Here is a 19,265-nt window from a genome sequence, read left to right on the forward strand (position 1 = left end):
GTAGATGGGGTGGCTCAAACAACAGAAATTTAGAGAAGGGATACGTGTATATGTATGGCTGAGTACCTTCACTCTTCACCTGAAGCTACCAAAGCATTTTTAATTGGCTGTTGTTGTTCAGTTGCCCAGTCGTACCCAACTCTTTGTGACCCCATGGACTGCAGCTATACCCCAATACAAAATAAAAAGTCTAAAGTTTTGGCGGGAGAAAGTTTTTTCAGCGGAAATTTATCTTTTCATGGCTGGTGGCTGGAAATCTAAAAGTCTAAAGTTTTGGGGGGAAAAATTATTTTTTCAACAGAAATTTAATTTTTCATGGCTAGTGGCTGGAAGTATGAAATGAGGGTGCTAGTGTGGTCAGACTGGTGAGAGCTGTCTTCCTGGCGTGCAGACAGCCACCTTCTCACTTATCCTTACATGGTTCTCTCTCTCTCTTCCTCTTAGAAGGTTACCGATCCTACTGGATTAGAATTCTACCGTATGACTTCATTTAACCTTCAATATCTCCTAAGCCCCTGTCTCCAAACATTGGTCACGTTGTGAGGTAGGGTTTCAATGTATGAATTTTGAGGGGAAACAGTCCAGTTCATGGTACAAGGAAGAACAAGGAAGTGACAGGCTTCTATATACATACCATCACGCATTCAGTTTTGGAAGGCCCTGGCTCAGAACCCTCGTTTCAGTGAGGAGTAGCTGAGGGCCAGAGAGGACCTTGTGCCTTTGACTCATGCCCTGGGGGCCTTCCCACTGCTCTCTGCTGCCTCATGATTTTAAATGAGGTGAAGGTAAGGGGCCCCTGGCAGCCGAGCTAGGAAGCTCTCCCTCTGAGAATCCTGGCAGCTTAGCCACAGGGCAAGAGCATGGGTCTGCAGCTTTCTTGGGCAAGTTACTTCATCTTCAGTTTCCTCATCTATAAAGTGGAATGATAATTGTACCATAAAATGGCGAGGATTAAAGAAATAACATATGGAAAGCATGGAGCTCAGTGTTTATTGGATAAGGATAATGTGTGTGTGTGTGTGTGTACACGGGTTTTTCATTTAATTGCGTGCTATATTTTTCCTTGTCATCAGAGTAGTCTTTTGAAATATGGTTTTAGTGATTGTACAAAGGTGCAGCCTGCTGCATTTTGAACTTGGACAATAGAAGGAGGGGAAAGCAGCTGCCAGAGCTGAGTGAGGAAGAGGAGAAAAGGCCAAATCCCTGATGTTTCTTGTTTGTTGTTGGAAGTTATGAGGAAATCGGGTTGTTACCAGACTCACAGTTCAGGGAGCAGAGGGCTGTTGATACTGAGTTGAGCTGACCCCAGGATCTATTACTGAGGTTGTGTGTGTGTGTATGCGCGCGCGTGCACGCCTGCATGCTCCACACACTTTCCATATGCATGTATGAATGTTTGGCTTAGGGAGGAATTAAAAATGCTTTTATCCTGGCAATGGGTTTATTTTAAACTTGGGTTTCTCAAAATTCTTTTAAAATACAGAAATGTCAACACTGCAGGTTGGTGTTGTCCCAGTTGCGTTCTGTCTCACACACACGCACAGGCCTTCGGGATTGTGGGGCTGTTAGAAGTGGATAGGCCTCTAGGCCTTCGTACTTTTTGATTACATGCCTCTCTGTTGCTGGTTCATGCGCCCTTAGCATATATGTATATTTGTTTATATGTTAGATGCATGTGCTATGTCCATGTGTATTTCAGATACAAGCAAAATTTAATATCTTAATTTTTCAGAAGAAATGGAAGTTCTGATACTTTCTGCTTGCACCCCAGGGTCTCTTTTAATGTGCTCCTGGGACGTGAGCATCTCTCTTTGGGGCCTAAACTCCAGCTGTTAAGATATGTCAGTGCTTTGGGGGTTAGAGTGTCAGAGGAGCAAATACTATCTGCCTCTTCCCTAGACCAGCCCTGGGGGAGGAGTCCTTCTTCCCTCCAAGCCGTCTCTAGCCTCTGCCCGCAGCCCGCCTCCTCACTGGCTCTCCTGTGTAGGGAGGTTCTGGTAGGTGTGGCTGGGGAGTGGTTGATCCCTGGGGTTTTGCCCAGCATCTGTCTGCTAGGAGATGATATGACTTCACCCTGTGAAAGTTATACTAGGGGCATTCAAGGAACTTGCTTAATAATTGGCTTGTTTAGCTGTTTGAGGAAAAAATAGGAAAGAATCAGATAGGAAAATCACTCAGTGCAGTTTCTAGGCAGGCTTTTAGAATTGAGATTCGTGAGCTCATTTCTTTATAAACCTTTGACCGTCCGTTATGTGGTTATCAGTACTCAGGGAAGGTAGTAAAAGTCAGTACTGTTTTGGAATATGTGAACTTTCACTCTTTGATATTTTACCGAAATGTTTGTTAATTGTTTAGCAAAAATCTGATGAAAAAGTATACATCTGAAACGTACAAGATATACTGGGTTGGATTAAAGAAAAACTGGGATATCACAAATAATTGTAGTTCCTTTTATGAAGCTTACTCCGTGTCCTATGACTAGTCTCTTAGAAACAGAGAGGGTTGTGTGCTCTTGGTAATTGGAAAGCCCAGGGAGCCAGTTAAAGACACAATGTTGGGTTCCTGTGCGTTCCTCTTACAGTCTTTGGATAGGTTTCTGCTGCTGAGACTTGAGCTCAGCCCTCCAGTCAGGCTGATTGTCTGGCAGGGCCTTTCCTCTGCAATGATGCCCTCCAGGTGAGGCGAGAGCCCTGCGCGTGTGTTTGCCTTACCTGGGTGGGATGTAAGGGGGACTCTGAGCTTCCGCCTGCACCGTCTCACCACTCATTCTCTCATCACCATTAGTGGGGAAGTCACAGAAGGCTGAAGAGATGATCTTCGGGATGACATCATGCACCTGTGTTGCAGTGATTCCCAGGATGCCTTTTACCAGGGGTCCAGGGAAAATCCTGCTTCTTCTTTCTTCTGTCTCACCCTCCCCTTATATACCATCTTACTTTATGCTTTCCTTTTATAGCATCTAACTCTTCTTCTAGCCTTCCAGGATGAAGAGAAGTTCAGATTTTCCAAGTGCTGTCAATCCTTTTTAAAGAAGGTGCTTGATAAAGACCCTGTTCTCATGCTATTGGTGAATTGCACCCTTCTGGGTAGGATAGCGAGCTCAGGATCCCTGGGAGTTGTTTCTCATCAGTTCTTCCCTCTGTAGGTCTGAAGGACACACCAACTCAGGAAGACTGGCTGGTGAGTGTACTTCCTGAAGGATCCAGGGTTGGTGTAGACCCACTGATCATTCCTACAGGTGAGTAAGCCGAGGCCCTGCCAGCTTGGGTGAGGACTGGGGTTCTAGATGCCTCCCAGCCTCCTCGTTTACTTGTGGGTGGTGGAACCTTTGGGGGCTCAGCATGACATGAGGTCACAGTGGAGGTCAGGGTGAGGAGAAGAGTTAGCAGAGGGCCGCAGGATCGCCTGTCAGAAGGTGCCAGGCTCTCAGAGCCCTACTGCCTGTAGAGGGTGTTCAGTTCACAGCAGGATCGCCTGTCAGAAGGTGCCAGGCTCTCAGAGCCCTGCTGCCTTTAGAGGGTGTTCAGTTCACAGCTAGACCACCAGTGTTTCTCCTCAGATTACTGGAAGAAGATGGCCAAGGTTCTGAGAAGTGCTGGCCACCACCTCATTCCTGTCAAGGACAACCTAGTGGACAAGATCTGGACAGACCGCCCCGAGCGTCCCTGCAAACCGCTCATCACACTGGGCCTGGATTACACAGGTCAGAACCACGGCTGCACCCTGCAGGCCCTGGCCATCGTCCCCTCCACCTGAATGCAAGTTCTCTGGAGCCAGGTCATCGAGACGATGGGAGGATTTGGCCCCGCTCGGGCATGTGGGGCATTGGGGCAGCAGGAGTTCAGTTTGTTTCCACTGTTGGCACCTGCTTGGGCATAGTTTACTCTCGCAGAGCTCTTCTGGGCAGACCCATGGGTGCTGCTGAGATGGCTTTTTTTTTTTACCATTCAGTTCCTCACTGCCCCTCTCACGCATGTGATATTGGACACAGAGCCTAGAGGTTTCTAGATTCTGTGTCCTTTTCTTCTGCCAGCAGTTGTAGGTTTACCTTCCCAGGCCCCCTGCCCTTTATCTGTCCTCTGCCGTAGAGGCTTTGGGGAGTGGGTGGGTTTCTTTGGCTTGTGTGATAGTGGTGAGTGAGGAGCAAGTTCTGTGAACAGTCTGTGGGAGATGAAAGTGTGGATTTATGGAAGAGTGAGGAGTGCAGAGGGAAAGGCCTGGAGGTGGGGCAGAGGGGAGTGAATCTTGCTGTAGAAACAGCAGAGGAGAGGTGGAGCGGGGATGTCTGGAATGCAGGCACATTGCCCAGAGGGGTCCTGGGAAGAAAGCATTACAATCCAGACTCTCAGCCAAGTTTTAAGCAGAATTCCCGAGCTGATCTTCACAGCAGCGTTTGGTTGTGGGACGCCCCTAGCTTGCTTCCTTGTGACACTCTCACAGAGGGTATTGCAGACTGGGGAGGGGGATGGGTCCAGTGAGGGACCCTGGGTCAGCTAAACATTGTCCAGCAGCATGCTTTGGATTCTGTGAACTGAAGGAGAGGCTCTGACCTGTTCTTTACAGAGCAGGGAGAGCAGGTTTGGCTGGTGAGACTTCGGGGCAGCAGACACGTGAGTGCCTACCATGTGCAGGGCACTGCCAGGGGCTGCGTGCATGAGACAGATGCCTGCCCTGTTCATAGGTGGCTGTACATGAGGTCCAAGTGCTGTCTCGTGTCAGGTGGTGGTGAGCTTCTCTGGGGCCCACAGGAGTAGCAGGGAGTGGCCGGCTGTGTCTGACAGTGCATGTGTGGTTTGGAAGTGGTAGTCATACTGAAACAGGCTGTGGAGAATTCTAGATCTTAGCGCTGAAAGGCAGGTCTTGAAGCTCTAGAATGTAAGGTAGAGGGTGATATTTGCCTGACCTCTAAAGATTCGGTGAGTTCTCTCTGCTGGTTAGTGTCTTCTCAAAGCTCCCTGTGCTTCCTCTATGGCAGCAGTCTTTATACAGAAGTGTAACTAATTGCTGGTTTAATTATCTGTCTTCCCTTCCAGATTGTAAGCCCCATGAGGGCAGGGCCTGTGTGTAGCTCAGAGCTGTAACTGCAGTGACCAGCAAAGCATCTGCAGATATTGATGCCTGGGCAGGAGAGATGGTTCATAGACATTTGTTGGATGAACAAATGGATTAATTTTGTTGTGAGGCAGTCTGGGCTCTGGATAGTCAACTAGCTTAGACGGAGTCACTTCTCTTGTATGGGATTGGTATCCAGGCATTCTGTCCGCTCAGATAACATGCTCCCTGGATGTGGTGCTGGTTAAGAGTGTTTGGAATGGGCTCTTTCACTTGGCTCTCAACAGTCCCCGGGACTAGACCAGGGGCTGGAGTGGCAAGTGTGTTTGTTTCTTGCAGGCATCTCCTGGAAGGACAAGGTTGCAGACCTTCGGTTGAAAATGGCTGAGAGGAACGTCGTGTGGTTTGTGGTCACTGCCCTGGATGAGATTGCGTGTGAGTGCTCTGGTTTCACTGTTGGGGTGTGTTACCCAGTCTCTCAGTTGGTTCTCTGGGAATCTGTGTGCTCACAGAATTCAGTTTTCTGCATGGTCAGAGAATAAGCAAAAGACCATCACCAGTGGGTATATGGCATGCCAGGTGGGATGGAGAAGGGATTATTTTGGATGGAGAATTACAGGGCGTTGGGGAGGAGATTGTGGTTGGTCTGGAGCAGTATTACAGCGAGGCGCTGATGCTGAATATGTGGTGGTGTGCCCCTCTGGCCAGTCTACTCAGTACTGTGACACCTCCGAGCAGGGGCGCTTTCTCCAGACTTTTTGTGTCTGTTAACATTCGTTTGTCTCTATAGGTATGGAAGTGAGCTCATCGGAGATATTTTTTTGTTTATACTTCTCCTGTATTTCCCAGATTCTTCACAATGAGGATGTTCTAGAAATACTTCTACTTCGGAAAACTCAGGAGCTGAAAGTTCACCAAACCTTTTGGCACAATAGCAGTTTTTTAATCTTTAGATCTTAGACTATCCTCATGGAATTGTTCAATGCCTTCCAGAACCTGAATGAATAAGGTTGAACCTTCTTTTTCTATTTTCTGACTGGATTTGACCCAAGGTACCTGAGAAGAGACACTGCTTTATCTTTTTATTTTCTCACTAGAGAAAGATGGCTTACCGCACAATCTCTAATGCCTCGCCCCCAAACTTTGTCACGTGTATCAGTGATTTATATCCCTAATTAACTTAATAACATCAACATCAGAGAAAATAACATATGAAGCTAATTTCTCCCCTTGATTATTTAAATATCCCCTGTTTTCATTGTGGAAAATCTGGGAAGTACAGAGCAAGTAGAAATAAATAAAAAAAGTCACCTATAATCTTCTTGCACAAAATCAGTTAACATTTCTGTGCATATATAATTTTGTAACTTGATTTTTTCCACTCTATTTACTCTAAGCATATATAAACATAATTTTAAGTGAATATTAAATATCCCATCATGTGGTTATAGTGGAATTTACTTAACCATTCCTCTCAGGATGACCTTTGAGTTATTTCCACATTTTCTCATGATTGTATTACAGGACTACCATCAAAGTCTTGGTGCATCGCAATCTGTGTCTTAGTTTCTGATAATTTTCTTTCAGCTTTTGGTTGACTTTGGAGGTGGTGTTATGGGCTGGAGGGTGTGTGCGTGGTCGGGCTTTTTGACCTTATTGCCATGTACCTGCCAGAGAGGTTGCACAGCACGTATGAATACACCCCTCTTGCCACACTCTCACCGACCCCAGGTACTATCATTTAAAAAGAATGCTAGTTGGGTTTGATGGGTAAAACATGTTGCCTCCATGCTGTACTTGAAGAAGCCATGGTTTTCAAATAGAGGCAGTGCGTTTGATACCAGTGTCTTTTTTGCACTCTGATTGTCAGGAGAGCAAGTGTTAGGCTGCGGGAGGCCCTGGGATGAGAGCTGTGCTCAGCACCGGTCCCTCTAGTTTCTCCAGCACGCAGTGACCTCACCAGGCCCCGGACACTGGCCATGCAGGTCCTCCACCCAGCCGTGGTTCCGGGTGGGCTGCCGGCTCGGGTTTCATTCATGGGCCCAGAGCCCCACTGGCTCACTGCTTTTGTTCCTCTGCTGGGAAGCTCCGCCTCCCCGGGGCTCCTGACCCTTACACAGAGGGCCTCATCTGGCCTCCCTGGTGGGTGGGTCTCCGTTTTTCTACCCTCAGTCTCTTGCCTCAGAAGGGAGCGAGTGCTTGGCTCCCGCCCTTGTACTTGGGAGTGCCAGAGGTTTTTCTGCGGCAAGGCCAGGCCTGGCGGGTCACCGCTGGGTGGACCATTTCAACTCTTTGTCTGGAGGGCAATTCTCGGGTGTTCTGACTAATAACTCTTTCCGTTCCCTTCCCGGGGTGGTGATGTGGCAGCGAAAGACACAGTTCTGGTGCCCTCATTTGGTGGATATGTGCAACTGCAGCTCAGAGGCGAGACAGGGAAGGGAGGCTCCCGGCCTCTCTGAGAGGTCTACCCTGCCCTTCCCGGCCAGTGGAAGCGCTCCCTGCATCCTCCCAGCTGCCCCTTAACTCACAGTCGGGCGGGTGACAGGAATTTTTTTTTTTTCCAGGGCTATTCAATCTCCGAGGATCAGACGTAGAGCACAATCCTGTATTTTTCTCCTATGCAATCTTAGGACTAGAGACGATCATGTGAGTGCTGGCCCCGCACCTGAAAGTCTTCCCCAGCTCCTTGGAGCCCCAGTCCACCAACCTGGCCCGGGCCCACTGGTCTCCGCCTGATGTGCGCCAGGGTCCTGCTTTTCTCCTGCCCTTTCCTGCCTCCCTTTCCCTTCTGCCTTCCTTAACAATACTTACTAATTTATATCCTGCCTCTCTTATAATCCTGAAAATTATTGGTAGTGCTAGAAGATAAAAAAATAAGTGTCGAGGACATTAGAACAAAACCAGAGAGAGTAAGCTTAGTTCACAGAATTCCTGCTGCAGAGACTTGTTTAGGCAGCACATTGGACTCCTTGCAGCCAAGGCAGAGAGGGATATGGGCTTTGTTATACACAGTCCTGGGTCCACAATGCAAATAGACCTCACCATTCAGAAAGTCAGAAGTGATGCAGGAAACACCCCTGAGTCGTGCCTTGTTGAATTGTCTTTTAAACTGCTGCTTGCGGCCTTCCTGCCATTGCCCTTCTTGTTTGAGTGGCTTTCTGCATTCAGACATGTTTATTGAGTGCCTATTATGCGCTAGAGTCTCCACTAGGTGTTGGGATGAATGAGGCAGACAGGGTCCTGGGTTAGAGTTGGGGATTCCGATGCATAGTTGGCACTCACTTGTCAGTGGGGCAGGTATGGATGTTATTGGAGGGGCCTGACCTGATCAGAGGAGGCAGTAATATTGAGACAGAGATTCAGGGTACTTGGGAGTTAGCTCGATGAGGAGGGAATGAGGAGGAAGAGAAACAGGTGATCTAAGCTGGGGAGCAGCATTCTCAGAGACTGGGCAGGAGACAGTGCAGTGCAGGTGAAGGACCCAGAGTGGTCCAGTGTGGTTGAAACCTGGAGCGGGAGACCGGCAGGTAGTCAGGGCCACATAAGCAAGGCCTTGTGAGTCAGGTTCAGGAGCTTGGGCTCTTGTCCTGAGGATGCTGTGAGTTTCCGCAGGAAACCACATGGTCAGGCTTGTAAATCATAGAGAATTTATGACTGGAGTGAAATTATGGGGTGGATTATGATGACTGAAAAATAGGGTGGATAGGGAAGACTAGTGGCAGGGGGACCAGTTAGGAGGCCATGGCACTGATCCATGGGAGTTGGTAGTGGTTAACCCTAACCCTGACCTGGGCAGCAAGTGGGCAAGGCTACAGTGAAAGCAGGAGAGGTTTGAGGGGTGCTTAGGATGTAAGTTCAAAGATCTCCATGAAGGAGGGAAAGAGGGCCATCAAGGAGGACAGTGCCCAGGTCCTGGCTTGGGGGACAGGGTGGAAGGTAGCAGGCATGGGGCAGGGAGCACAGGTTTGGGAAGGGCATGGAGGGAAGAGAAGCTGCTCATTTGGGATGCTGGAAGGTAGAGCCTGTCTCTTGAGTGTGGGTCTGTGTTCTTGTCCTCTGATTCCTGCGCCCACCTTTCGTCTCACCTCTCCTCTGGCCCCTCTGCAGGCTCTTCATTGATGGTGACCGCATAGACGCCCCCATTGTGAAGGAACACCTACTGCTTGACTTGGGCCTGGAAGCCGAGTACAGAATCCAGGTGCTTCCGTACAAGTCCATCCTGAGCGAGCTCAAGATCCTGTGTGCCAGCCTTTCGCCAAGGGAGAAGGTGTGGGTCAGTGACAAGGCCAGCTATGCTGTGAGCGAGGCCATCCCCAAGGTTGGTAGCCCCAGAGCCGATCAAAACCTGCCACTCTGGCTACCAGGCTCTTCCAAGTCCTGGCATCGTGCGGCTTCTCTCTGAAGCAGAGAGAGGTTGGTTGTTCAGGCAGGTTCCCAGGACTGGGTGTCATATCAGAGGTGTCATCCCTGCAATGAGCCCTTTGGGCTCTTGGAACCCAGTGAGTCCCGTGTTTTCCAAGATGTGGCATGAGAGATGATTTTAGGTGGTGCACATTCATACTTAGGTTTATTTAAATGTATCTATTTTTAAAGCATTTTAACAGATTTAAAGAATGGACCAGTGGTTACCAATGTGGAGAGGGAAAGGAGGTGGGGCAAGATTGGGGTACCAGATTCAGAGGTACAGACTGCTATGTATAAAAAAAGAAGCTACAAGGATATATTATATAGCACAGGGAATTTAACCAATATTTATAATAACTTTAAATGGAGTTTAACCTTTAAAAATTGTGAATCACTCTATTATACATCTAAGACATATAATATATTGTGTAGGAGAAGGCAATGGCACCCCACTCCAGTACTCTTGCCTGGAAAATCCCATGGGCAGAGGAGCCTGGTAGGCAGCAGTCCATGGGGTCTCGAAGAGTCAGACAGGACTGAGCCACTTCACTTTCACTTTTCACTTTCATGCATTGGAGAAGGAAATGGCAACCCACTCCAGTGTTCTTGCCTGGAGAATCCCAGGGACAGGGGAGCCTGGTGGCTGCCGTCTGTGGGGTCGCACAGAGTTGGACACGACTAAAGTGACTTAGCAGCAGCAGCAGCAGCAGCAGCAGCAGCAGCATACTTCAATTAAAAAAAGCATTTTAGTGTGTAGTTGAAAAAACACAATTAGCATATGAGACCATGTATTATAAAAATTATTTCTTAAGAGAGAGTTGATTTCAATAGACTGTTGATTCAAAGATCATCTAAAGAAGAGTCTTAAGTAAATAAGGGTCCAGCGAGTAGGCAACCCAGGTAAGCCCTGTGCAGATGGTGTGAGAGTGTCTGAAGTTTGGGAAACACTACTCTATATCTGCCTCCCCCACCATATTTTATAGTTAAGGAGACCTGAGGCCCAGGGATTTATCAAAGGTCAAGTGATAGTGATAGTGATGCCCTTGACTGAACCCCTGCTGGGTGGTGCTAAGCAGCTGACATGTACCCCCTCATTTTCACTGAGGCCTGGGGCAGGAGTCCATGCCGCCTTAGTTGAGACTTTTTGATTGTCCTACTCTGGGCCTCTGGCTGCCAAGTGGCCTTTGGCAAAGCCAGCAATATCCTGTCTCCTCCACTAAGCAGGGGCCATGCTGGGAGGAGTCCAGGTCTGGCCTTCTAGCCCGGTTTTCCCATTGCACCCCTGTCACTATCACGCTGTGTGATGGAGTTCCTCAGAGCTTTGCTTCCGTTGGGGTCATGCCTGCCTTTGTTTCACGAGGGGCAGGTATGCAAGAGAGAGAGAACAAGCAGTGTGGAGAGAGGGAAGCTCCCTGCAGGCGCAAGGTGATACAAAATTACTCCCTGCTCCCTGTAACACAGGGCTGGATTCTGACTTGTTCTCAGTTGGGAAGGCTCTTCCCCAGCCCTTTAAGACCTGACTTTAATGGTAGCTGATGCCTGAGCATGAGGTGGGAAGGAACAGGAGCCCCCCCCCACCTCATGGGTCACATGCATCCCCAGACAGTGGGAAAGGCCTCCTTTGTGCAGCCAGGAAGGGGTTATTTCGGTCAAGCTTTGATCTGTTCGTGAACCCTGACCATGACCACGGAGGTTTGAAAAGCAGCATCTTGCTGCTGGCTGGCAGCCAGCTGTCTCAGAGAGCTGAGGGGGTGGGGGGAAAGACGAGAAATAGCTTGTTTGATGTACTTTATCTTTTTGGATGAGCTCAAGCCCCTTTCTCCAGCCCAGAGTCACCACCCAAAAAGGGCAGGTCTTTGGGCCCCAGGGGACAGCAGGGAGGGTCTGAGTGGGAGCTCTCTGCGATCTGTCTAAAGTGAGGAGTCCTGGCTGGAGGGGTGATCTTGGTCTGGGGTGCGTGAGTCCCACAGTACCGCCTCCCGCCCCAGGATCATCGCTGCTGTATGCCTTACACCCCCATCTGCATCGCCAAAGCTGTGAAGAATTCTGCTGAATCAGAAGGCATGAGGCGAGCTCATGTGAGTAAAGCAGCCTGTGCAGAAGAGGGGTGTGTGCTGGTCAGAAGGCCCGACTCCCTTACCTGCTTTGTGGCTTTGACCGTGGTGCAGGTGGGAATGTCTCTGAGCTTTCCAGAGTTAATGAGGGAATGAAATAAATGCTGGAGGGGTCATGGGAATCGCTTGCATGGAAAGCCCTGACTGCTGGTGGTGTGTGGTCCTCTGCGTTAGGGGTGGGCCTTGGATCTGCCCATCTGATTTTCAGTCACAACTTTAAAAAATGTCTCTCTTATTTGCACAGATTAAAGATGCCGTTGCCTTATGTGAACTCTTTAACTGGCTGGAAAAAGAGGTTGGTTCTTAGTTTTTGTTTAACACGTGGACATAGATTATTCAGAAATTATCTACATGTGATTCTAACTGTGACTCTGGTTGACCATGAGGTCTAAGATCTTGATCTAATTTTAGTACTCTCTTTTAAGAGTTCTTTGTGGAAATTTGTTGTGTGTGTTTTTAAAAACTGTAGAAAATAGTAACAAAGATGAAAAAAGAAATTCCTTAATAGAATGGATCCTTTCTGGGTTAAGAAATTGTCTTGTAATGAAGTGGACTTTCATTATAAGGAAAAATGACCACAGGCAAGCTGCTTGTATCAAGAGAAAAAATGTCTTTGTGTATATTCTGAACTTTAAGCCATAAAGCTTTTTATATTAAATTGATTCTTGGTCATTAGTTTCTTGCCTTTTCACTCCTTGTAGCTGATAGGGACGTGATTTCTTTGTGCTCTTACTAAACGGTATCGTATTCCCTTTAAATACTTTATGAGCAACTCTTTGAAAGTAGCTTACATTGGGAGAAGAAAATACTTTGATTCCCACGAGTTTTTCCCGTCTGGCAATTGTTCATCTGTGTATGTCATTTTTTGTTTTTTTTTCAGCGTGGGTCATTTTCACGTGTCTCTCACTGTATCGCTATCACTCTGTATTCTGTTTTATTCACTTAGTATCATAGTGTGAGCATTTCCCATTTTCTTTGAGATTTTAAATAAATAATCAAAATGGAGACTGTGTTTAGTGGCTAGGCTGCTTTATTTACCCATTCCTCCTATTTTCAAATGTTAAGAGTGTTTTTTGAATTTTTTTTTTTTTTGTAATTACCAAGCACCTTGTAATAATATCTTTGCATTTATCTTTATTTAGGATCTTTTTCTTAGGATATTGTAGGTGGGAATGCTTTTGAAGTTTTAAATTTAGGTGTATTAAATTTGGGGAAGTTTTAGGATATAAAACTGAGGGAAACAGTTGGGGAAAAATTCAATGGATAGAAGTCCTTTTACTTTTACATAGCTTTGGTTAAGAGCCTTTGGGAATTCCCTCCTTGTTGAAGATGAGACATACGCTGTGTCTTGTAGGTTGGACAGTTGGAATGTGGAGATTGAGGAAAAAGTAAGCTTTTAATGTACTCCCTATAACAGAGGAGCCTAGCAGCCTAAGTCTGTGGGGTCGCAAAGAGTCAGACACAACCGAGTGACTAACACTTTTCATAGTATGTGGGAGACCCGTGAATTTATCATGCCCCAGTCATTTATAAGCAACTTTCTCGTAGGTGCCCAAAGGTGGTGTGACAGAGATCTCAGCTGCCAACAAAGCTGAGGAATTCCGCAGGTAAGGATCACTGTGGGGGCCCTGTGAGTCTTGTGCTCCTGTCCTTGGCACATTCAGGGAAGCTGGGCGGGGCCCTGATTCCTGGCACAGTAAGAACCTTTAGGCCGCTCTGCTCTGTGTGTGTCTTTCTGTTCCAGGCAGCAGGCCGACTTTGTGGACCTGAGCTTCCCAACCATTTCCAGTACGGGACCCAATGGCGCCATCATTCACTACGCGTAAGGCATGCGGAGGAGCACGCTGCCTGGCTTTGCTGCTGCTTCTGCACAGGAGCCTGAGCAGGGGAGAGATATTGTTTTATCAAAGGCCCCTGCGCCCACCTCCATGTGCCTGTTGAGATTGTTCTTCTGTGTGAAATAAGATCTTTGAGGTCTTCTTGTCTCTCAGTCCGAAGCCTCTGCCTTTTGGGAGCGACTCTCTGGCACCGATGTTGCCCATCGACATTGTCCATGATGTAGTCAAATGGGTCATCCCTCTTTCCTTCTGAGACTGCAGTGTCTGTTGTCATAATCCCCGAATCTTAACAGTTAGAAGTTTTAGTGTTTTTCTTTTCTGACAGTGGCAGCCTTCTTGACACACTAGTCCAAACATCTTGTGAGCTCCATGACCTCCATACCAAACAAACTTACCATTAGGTTGTGGAGCACCCTGTTGTGTTTAAGGAGATAATCTGTACCGTCTCTTTCCTCCCCAGCCTTTGGGGATTTATTTGTACCACATGAGCCTGTGGACCCACAGAGCCAAGCTTCCTTCCACTGTGAGACCAGGAGGGCAATGATGAATTTGGGAGAGCTAGACCCACCTGTGGAGGTGGTGGGAAATGGATCTAGGCTTCTTGCATGGGCTCCAGCTTCAGCTTCGCCTGGCTCACATGGTTTTGCCTCGTGTGGGGTATCTTGAGTTCTTTGCTTCCCATCTGTGACGTGCATCGTGATGGAGCACTCTGGCTGTCTCACTGTGCTGTACTTGGGCACAAGTCCCCCCTCCACCCTTTTTACTAATCGCTTTTAGAGTTTTTAGTCTTGGGACAAATTTTGAAGCTGCTGTGTGGGAGTTAGTCACGGGTGTGGCTGTACGGTTCTCTCATATTAATGCTTCTGTTCCAACATTAAACTATCAAAAGTACTTGAGTTCTTGTCTTATATTTAGCACAGGTGATGAATTTCCTGGCTGGATATGACCCTAGAACTTAAAAAAAAAATTTCAGTCCAAGAGGGGAGGATCTCACTTTCCCTTTGTGTTTTTTCATTGTGGCTGTTGGAAGCCTGTTGAGAAGCAGGGTGCTGGGCCCATATCTGGTGGCCTTTTCTAGTCATTGGGATCGAGTGCCTACTGGCCCCCTTACTGCCTGCAAATGAAGGAGAACCTCTGTGAGACCCTCTCTGCACTGCAGGGCAGAGACTTGGAATGCTCATGTCCCATCTAGCTTTTCCCAGTGAAGTGTATTGTCTGGAAGGAGATATGGAGGAATCAAACTACTTTAAAAAATACCTCACATTCATTTGAAAATAGTGCTCTAGTATAACAGCATCATGATCTACTCCTTCCCCCAGCAAAAGTCCCTTTAGTTTTTCTCCCAAAGTGAGACACTCGCCTTCTGCCCCTCTGGTGGTCTAGGAAGCAAGTGGGGAGGCTCCTGGTGGGGTTAGGTCTGAGGGAGAGAAGTGGAGGCTTGAGGCAGGGGACTGAACCATCCTCCCCCGCCCCCACCTTGCCAAATAAAGACAAATGACTCCAGACTGCTCTCTTCACATTTTCCAGCTTGGTCCTCTTGCTTCTGTTGATGATTATTTTTGTAGTTTTTACAGTTATCTCATGAACACTTATTTTGTTCTAGTCTCAAATGGAGGTAGATATAAAGAAATATGTTATTCCTCCTTCTCTTGAGCTCCTTATCTAGTTGGGGAGATAGGTTGACTAGTCTTGAGTAGATGGTTAATATTACTTGCAGTAATTAACCATTGGGGAAACTTGGGTTTGATATAATTTCAGGCTTACATAAGTTGTTAGACTAGTACAAAGAACTCTCGTATTCCCTCCTCCCGGCTTCAGGAAGCATTTACATTTGTGGAATAATTACTTTGTAATTAATTTTCTTAGGCCGGTCCCTGAGACGAATAGGACCTTGTCTCTGGATGAGGTGTACCTCATTGACTCGGGTGCTCAATACAAGTAAGTGAATCGGGGCTACTGGAGACCTGACTCCACTAAGTCAGGGCAGTCGAGTAGGTGGACAGGCCAGGCTCCAGCCGAGATTTCTCAGCGGGTCGTCTCATTCTGCGCCGGTCACTGATGGAATTGTTCCCATGTCTTGTCCTTTTCCTCACCCCTTGTTGAAATAGCCCAGTTGTGATTCTGTTCCCACAAAAGACTGTTTGTTAGAAATGTTTAGTCCTTGGCTGGAAGCTGTTAAATACTAAATAAATAACTGAAAGTAAGCTTTCAGAACCACTGGGAAGTCTTCTGCCTCAGCCCATAACCCACCTGCCAGCTCCCCAACTTGCAGTGACCTCAGGGCCTTGGGGAGTGAGGGCTTAGTTTTGAAAGGATGAATGAGAAATGAGGGTCATCCCTGAGTTTCTGAACTTCTTTCTTCATGCCCTGCTGCTTTCACAGTCATTAGCTAGAATAGTTCCCCAGAGAACCCACGATTTGATTGGGTCTTGAGGTGGAACCCACGAGGAGGAGCTGGAATAGGTGTTGTCTGCATCGAGAGAGCATGAGCCAGGCCTTTTAATCCTCCATTTTCCACTGCAGCTGGGACTTGGCCTGGTGGAGAACCTTCTGAGCTCAGCCAAGTATGTGGAAGCCACAATCTAGCCTGGGAAGTATGGGCTGGTGTTAATAACAGCCTAGAGCATAGAGTATTGAGATTACTTGGGTAATGGTGTAACTTTGGGTCACTTCTACATTTTAGCAGCATTCTAGAAGTTATCGTTTTTTTGTTGGGGGTGGATTGGGGTGTTCTAAAAGATGCATTTGGGTATTTTTAGGTTCTAGTAAACTGCTTGCCATCCTGACAGGAGGAATGAGTTTGACCTTTTTTTGCCAGAAGGTCCATTTCCCTTTCATTCATGACCCCAGGAATGGTGTCCTCCATGAAACAGCGCTCACATTGTAGACTACGAGTGTGTGTGTGTCAAGGCCTGACTGAGTTCACTCCCACTGCACTGGGCCATCCTTGCTTTCACACTCTCTCATTTTATTTTTTATAGTAACTATTGAAATATAATTCCACCTATTAAAGTGTACAATTGGTGATTTTTAGTTTGTTCATAGAGTTGTGCAACTATCACCACCATTGATTTTAGAGTATTTTCATCACCCCCCAAAAAAGAATCACTATTCCCATTGGCAGTCACTTTCCATCTTCCCCTAGCCAGGGAACCACTAATGTGCTTTAGTCTGTATGCACTTGCCTGTTCTGGACATTTCATATAAATGGAATTATGTAATATTAATATATGGCATCAGTGTCTGCCTTCTGTCACTTGGCATAATGCCTTCAAGGTTCATCCATGCTTAGCACGCATCAGTGCTTCATTCCTTTTTATTGCTGAATGCTGTTTCATTCGGAGAAGGCAATGGCACCCCACTCCAGTACTCTTGCCTGGAAAATCCCATGGATGGAGGAGCCTGGTAGGCTGCTGTCCATGGGGTCTCTAAGAGTCAGATACGACTAAGCGACGTCACTGTCACTTTTCACTTTCATGCACTGGAGAAGGAAATGGCAACCCACTCCAGTATTCTTGCCTGGAGAATCCCAGGAATAGGGGAGCCTGGTGGGCTGCTGTCTGTGGGGTCGCACAGAGTTGGACACGACCGAAGCGACTTAGCGGCAGTGGCAGCTGTTTCACTGCATGTATATAGTGCGTCTCGTTTACTCATCAGTGGTTGAACACTTGGGTTGTTTCCATGTTTGGGATGTGAAGAGCACTGCTGCTGTGAACATGAGTGGACACCTGTTTTTGTGGACGTTCTCGTTCTCTCGGGGGTTTACTCGGGGGAGTAGAAGTGCTGGGTCATAAGGTCACTCCATGTTTAAGAAACCTTTTATGAACCAGCAAACTGTTTTCCTAAGTGGCTGTACTATTTACACGTCCACCAGTCAGCGCATGAGGGTTCACTTTTCTCCACATCTTCACCTGTCTCTTATTTGAGGAAGAGCTTCTCTGGAGTGAACACTGTAGCTTGTCCTTTCTTTTGGGCAGGGATGGAACCACAGACGTCACCCGCACCATGCATTTTGGAACTCCTACGGCTTACGAGAAGGTAAGAGAACGCTCGAGAGGCCCGCTACTTTCTCTGACCGTCCCCTCTCGTGAAAAGGGATTGTATAAATAAGTACAAGTTACACGTGGGACAGTAAAATAGCTCATTACTGTGGAGTCAGGCTTATCTGCTTTATGACATCCGCTTAATTGATTATTGGAGAGACTTTAAGAGCATTCTGTCTGCTAAGGTCAGGCTCAGATTCAAGTTTAAACAACTTTGGCCTTCTTTGGGGAAGGGAGCAGGGTAGTGAATTTTTTTTTTTTTTTTAATGAACGTGTCTAGATTTGATTCTGAAAGCTACCCCCCTTCTTTTTTCAATTTCAGTGTTCCTATTTATAGGCTCAGCTCTCTAGGAACCCTCTGAAATGACATGCATTGCTTGGTGTCTGGGCTTTCCGGCATATAGCTATAAGGTAGAGAGATGTATGCTAGGAGTCTAGACACTGGGCTTCAGACCTCTGCTGTTCACAGGCTCCATGACCTTGATCCTTGACACTTAGACCATCATAAAAATGGGGGCAGAGTACTCACCTCCAAGGCTGGCTGGGAAGGTTCTGTGAGCCCAGCTGGCTCCTGGATCTTAGCCACTGCTTGGCAAATACTGGTTGAATCTGAGTCTCTCTCTTTTCCCCTGGGAGCTGCTTCAGGAAGCTTGTCCAGGGAGGAGGGCTCTGTGGGATGCAGCAGGGCAGATTTCCTAGTGCTGGTCCCTCGTGTCTTTCATTAGTTGGCACCAGCACCTTGGATGAATTTGACCTTGGGTCCAGATACCTTTAGTTTGGGGTTTCCTTGGTGGCTTAGACGGTAAAGAATCAGCCTGCAGTGCAGGAGACCTGGGTTCGATCCCTAGGTCAGGAACATCCTTTGGAGGAGGGAATGGCTACTCACTCCAGCATTCTTGCTTGGAAAATTCCATGGACAGAGGAGCTATGGAGTCGTAAAGAGTCAGACACGACTGAGTGACTAACACACACACCCCTTTGGTGTGTGTATTACCAGGGATTCCTGTGCTGTGTTCAGTCTGGACCAGATTGGACAGTGTGCGGTTTAGTGCTGATTTTGCACCTTACTGGCAAGCCACCACCCATCCAAACAGTACTTTTCTTGTCTGGGCGGTCAGGACTAAACGCTGAGTATAGGTAGTGGCGAGGTGCACAGAGTAACAGCAAGACCACCTGGCTCCAAGGCCAGATGCTGCCACTTATGAACTGTGTGACCTGGCATGTTGATTACTTCATCCCCCTGTGAAGTGAGGATGGCAGGAGTGCCTCTGTCCTGAAGCGTGGGGTTAGACATGCAGTGCTTAATATTGTGCCTGGCACCGAGGAGTAGCTTGATAGTGTTAGGTAGTGTCATCAGGACTTCTTACTACTTTTTCTCAGTCTTTGTGAGGCTCTGATGGCAGAGAGTTCATTTCAAAGGAAAGACTAGTGGGATCGTCTCTTGGACAGTTCTCTTTTACTACATTGAATTTCAAGATTTTCTAGAAAATTGGTCCCAAGGCCAAGTTTTTTTCCCACCATTTTTTTTCCTGTTCCTCTGATTTTCTCTGTGGTATTGCTATAAACAGTGGAAACAGTGGCTGACTTTATTTTTTTGGGCTCCAAAATTCACTGCAGATGGTGATTGCAGCCATGAAATTAAAAGATGCTTACTCCTTGGAAGGAAAGTTATGACCAACGTAGACAACATATTAAAAAGCAGAGACATTACTTTGCCAACATAGGTCTGTCTAGTCAAGGCTATGGTCTTTCCAGTGGTCATGTATGGATGTGTGAGTTGGACTATAAAGAAAGCTGAGCGCCGAAGAATTGAT

The 19,265-nt window shown here is 47.3% G+C and overlaps 1 protein-coding gene across 5 annotated transcripts in view; it reads left to right on the plus strand.

The window, feature by feature from the left end:
- The window catches only part of XPNPEP1 (X-prolyl aminopeptidase (aminopeptidase P) 1, soluble), a 51,029-nt gene that overhangs the window by 24,009 nt on the left and 7,755 nt on the right, over positions 1–19,265 (plus strand). For all 5 annotated transcript variants that reach the window (XM_010859382.1, XM_010859385.1, XM_010859383.1 and 2 more), the window contains 11 exons: positions 3,146–3,238; positions 3,560–3,703; positions 5,392–5,487; positions 7,617–7,698; positions 9,160–9,370; positions 11,445–11,534; positions 11,815–11,865; positions 13,119–13,177; positions 13,315–13,392; positions 15,275–15,346; positions 17,386–17,446. In XM_010859382.1, coding sequence (XP_010857684.1) covers positions 3,146–3,238; positions 3,560–3,703; positions 5,392–5,487; positions 7,617–7,698; positions 9,160–9,370; positions 11,445–11,534; positions 11,815–11,865; positions 13,119–13,177; positions 13,315–13,392; positions 15,275–15,346; positions 17,386–17,446 — 1,037 coding nt within the window. The remainder of the gene's footprint in view (positions 1–3,145; positions 3,239–3,559; positions 3,704–5,391; positions 5,488–7,616; positions 7,699–9,159; positions 9,371–11,444; positions 11,535–11,814; positions 11,866–13,118; positions 13,178–13,314; positions 13,393–15,274; positions 15,347–17,385; positions 17,447–19,265) is intronic.

Source organism: Bison bison, unplaced genomic scaffold (assembly GCF_000754665.1).
Source record: "Bison bison bison isolate TAMUID 2011002044 unplaced genomic scaffold, Bison_UMD1.0 scf7180017864456, whole genome shotgun sequence".
Classification (NCBI taxonomy): Eukaryota; Metazoa; Chordata; class Mammalia; order Artiodactyla; family Bovidae; genus Bison; species Bison bison.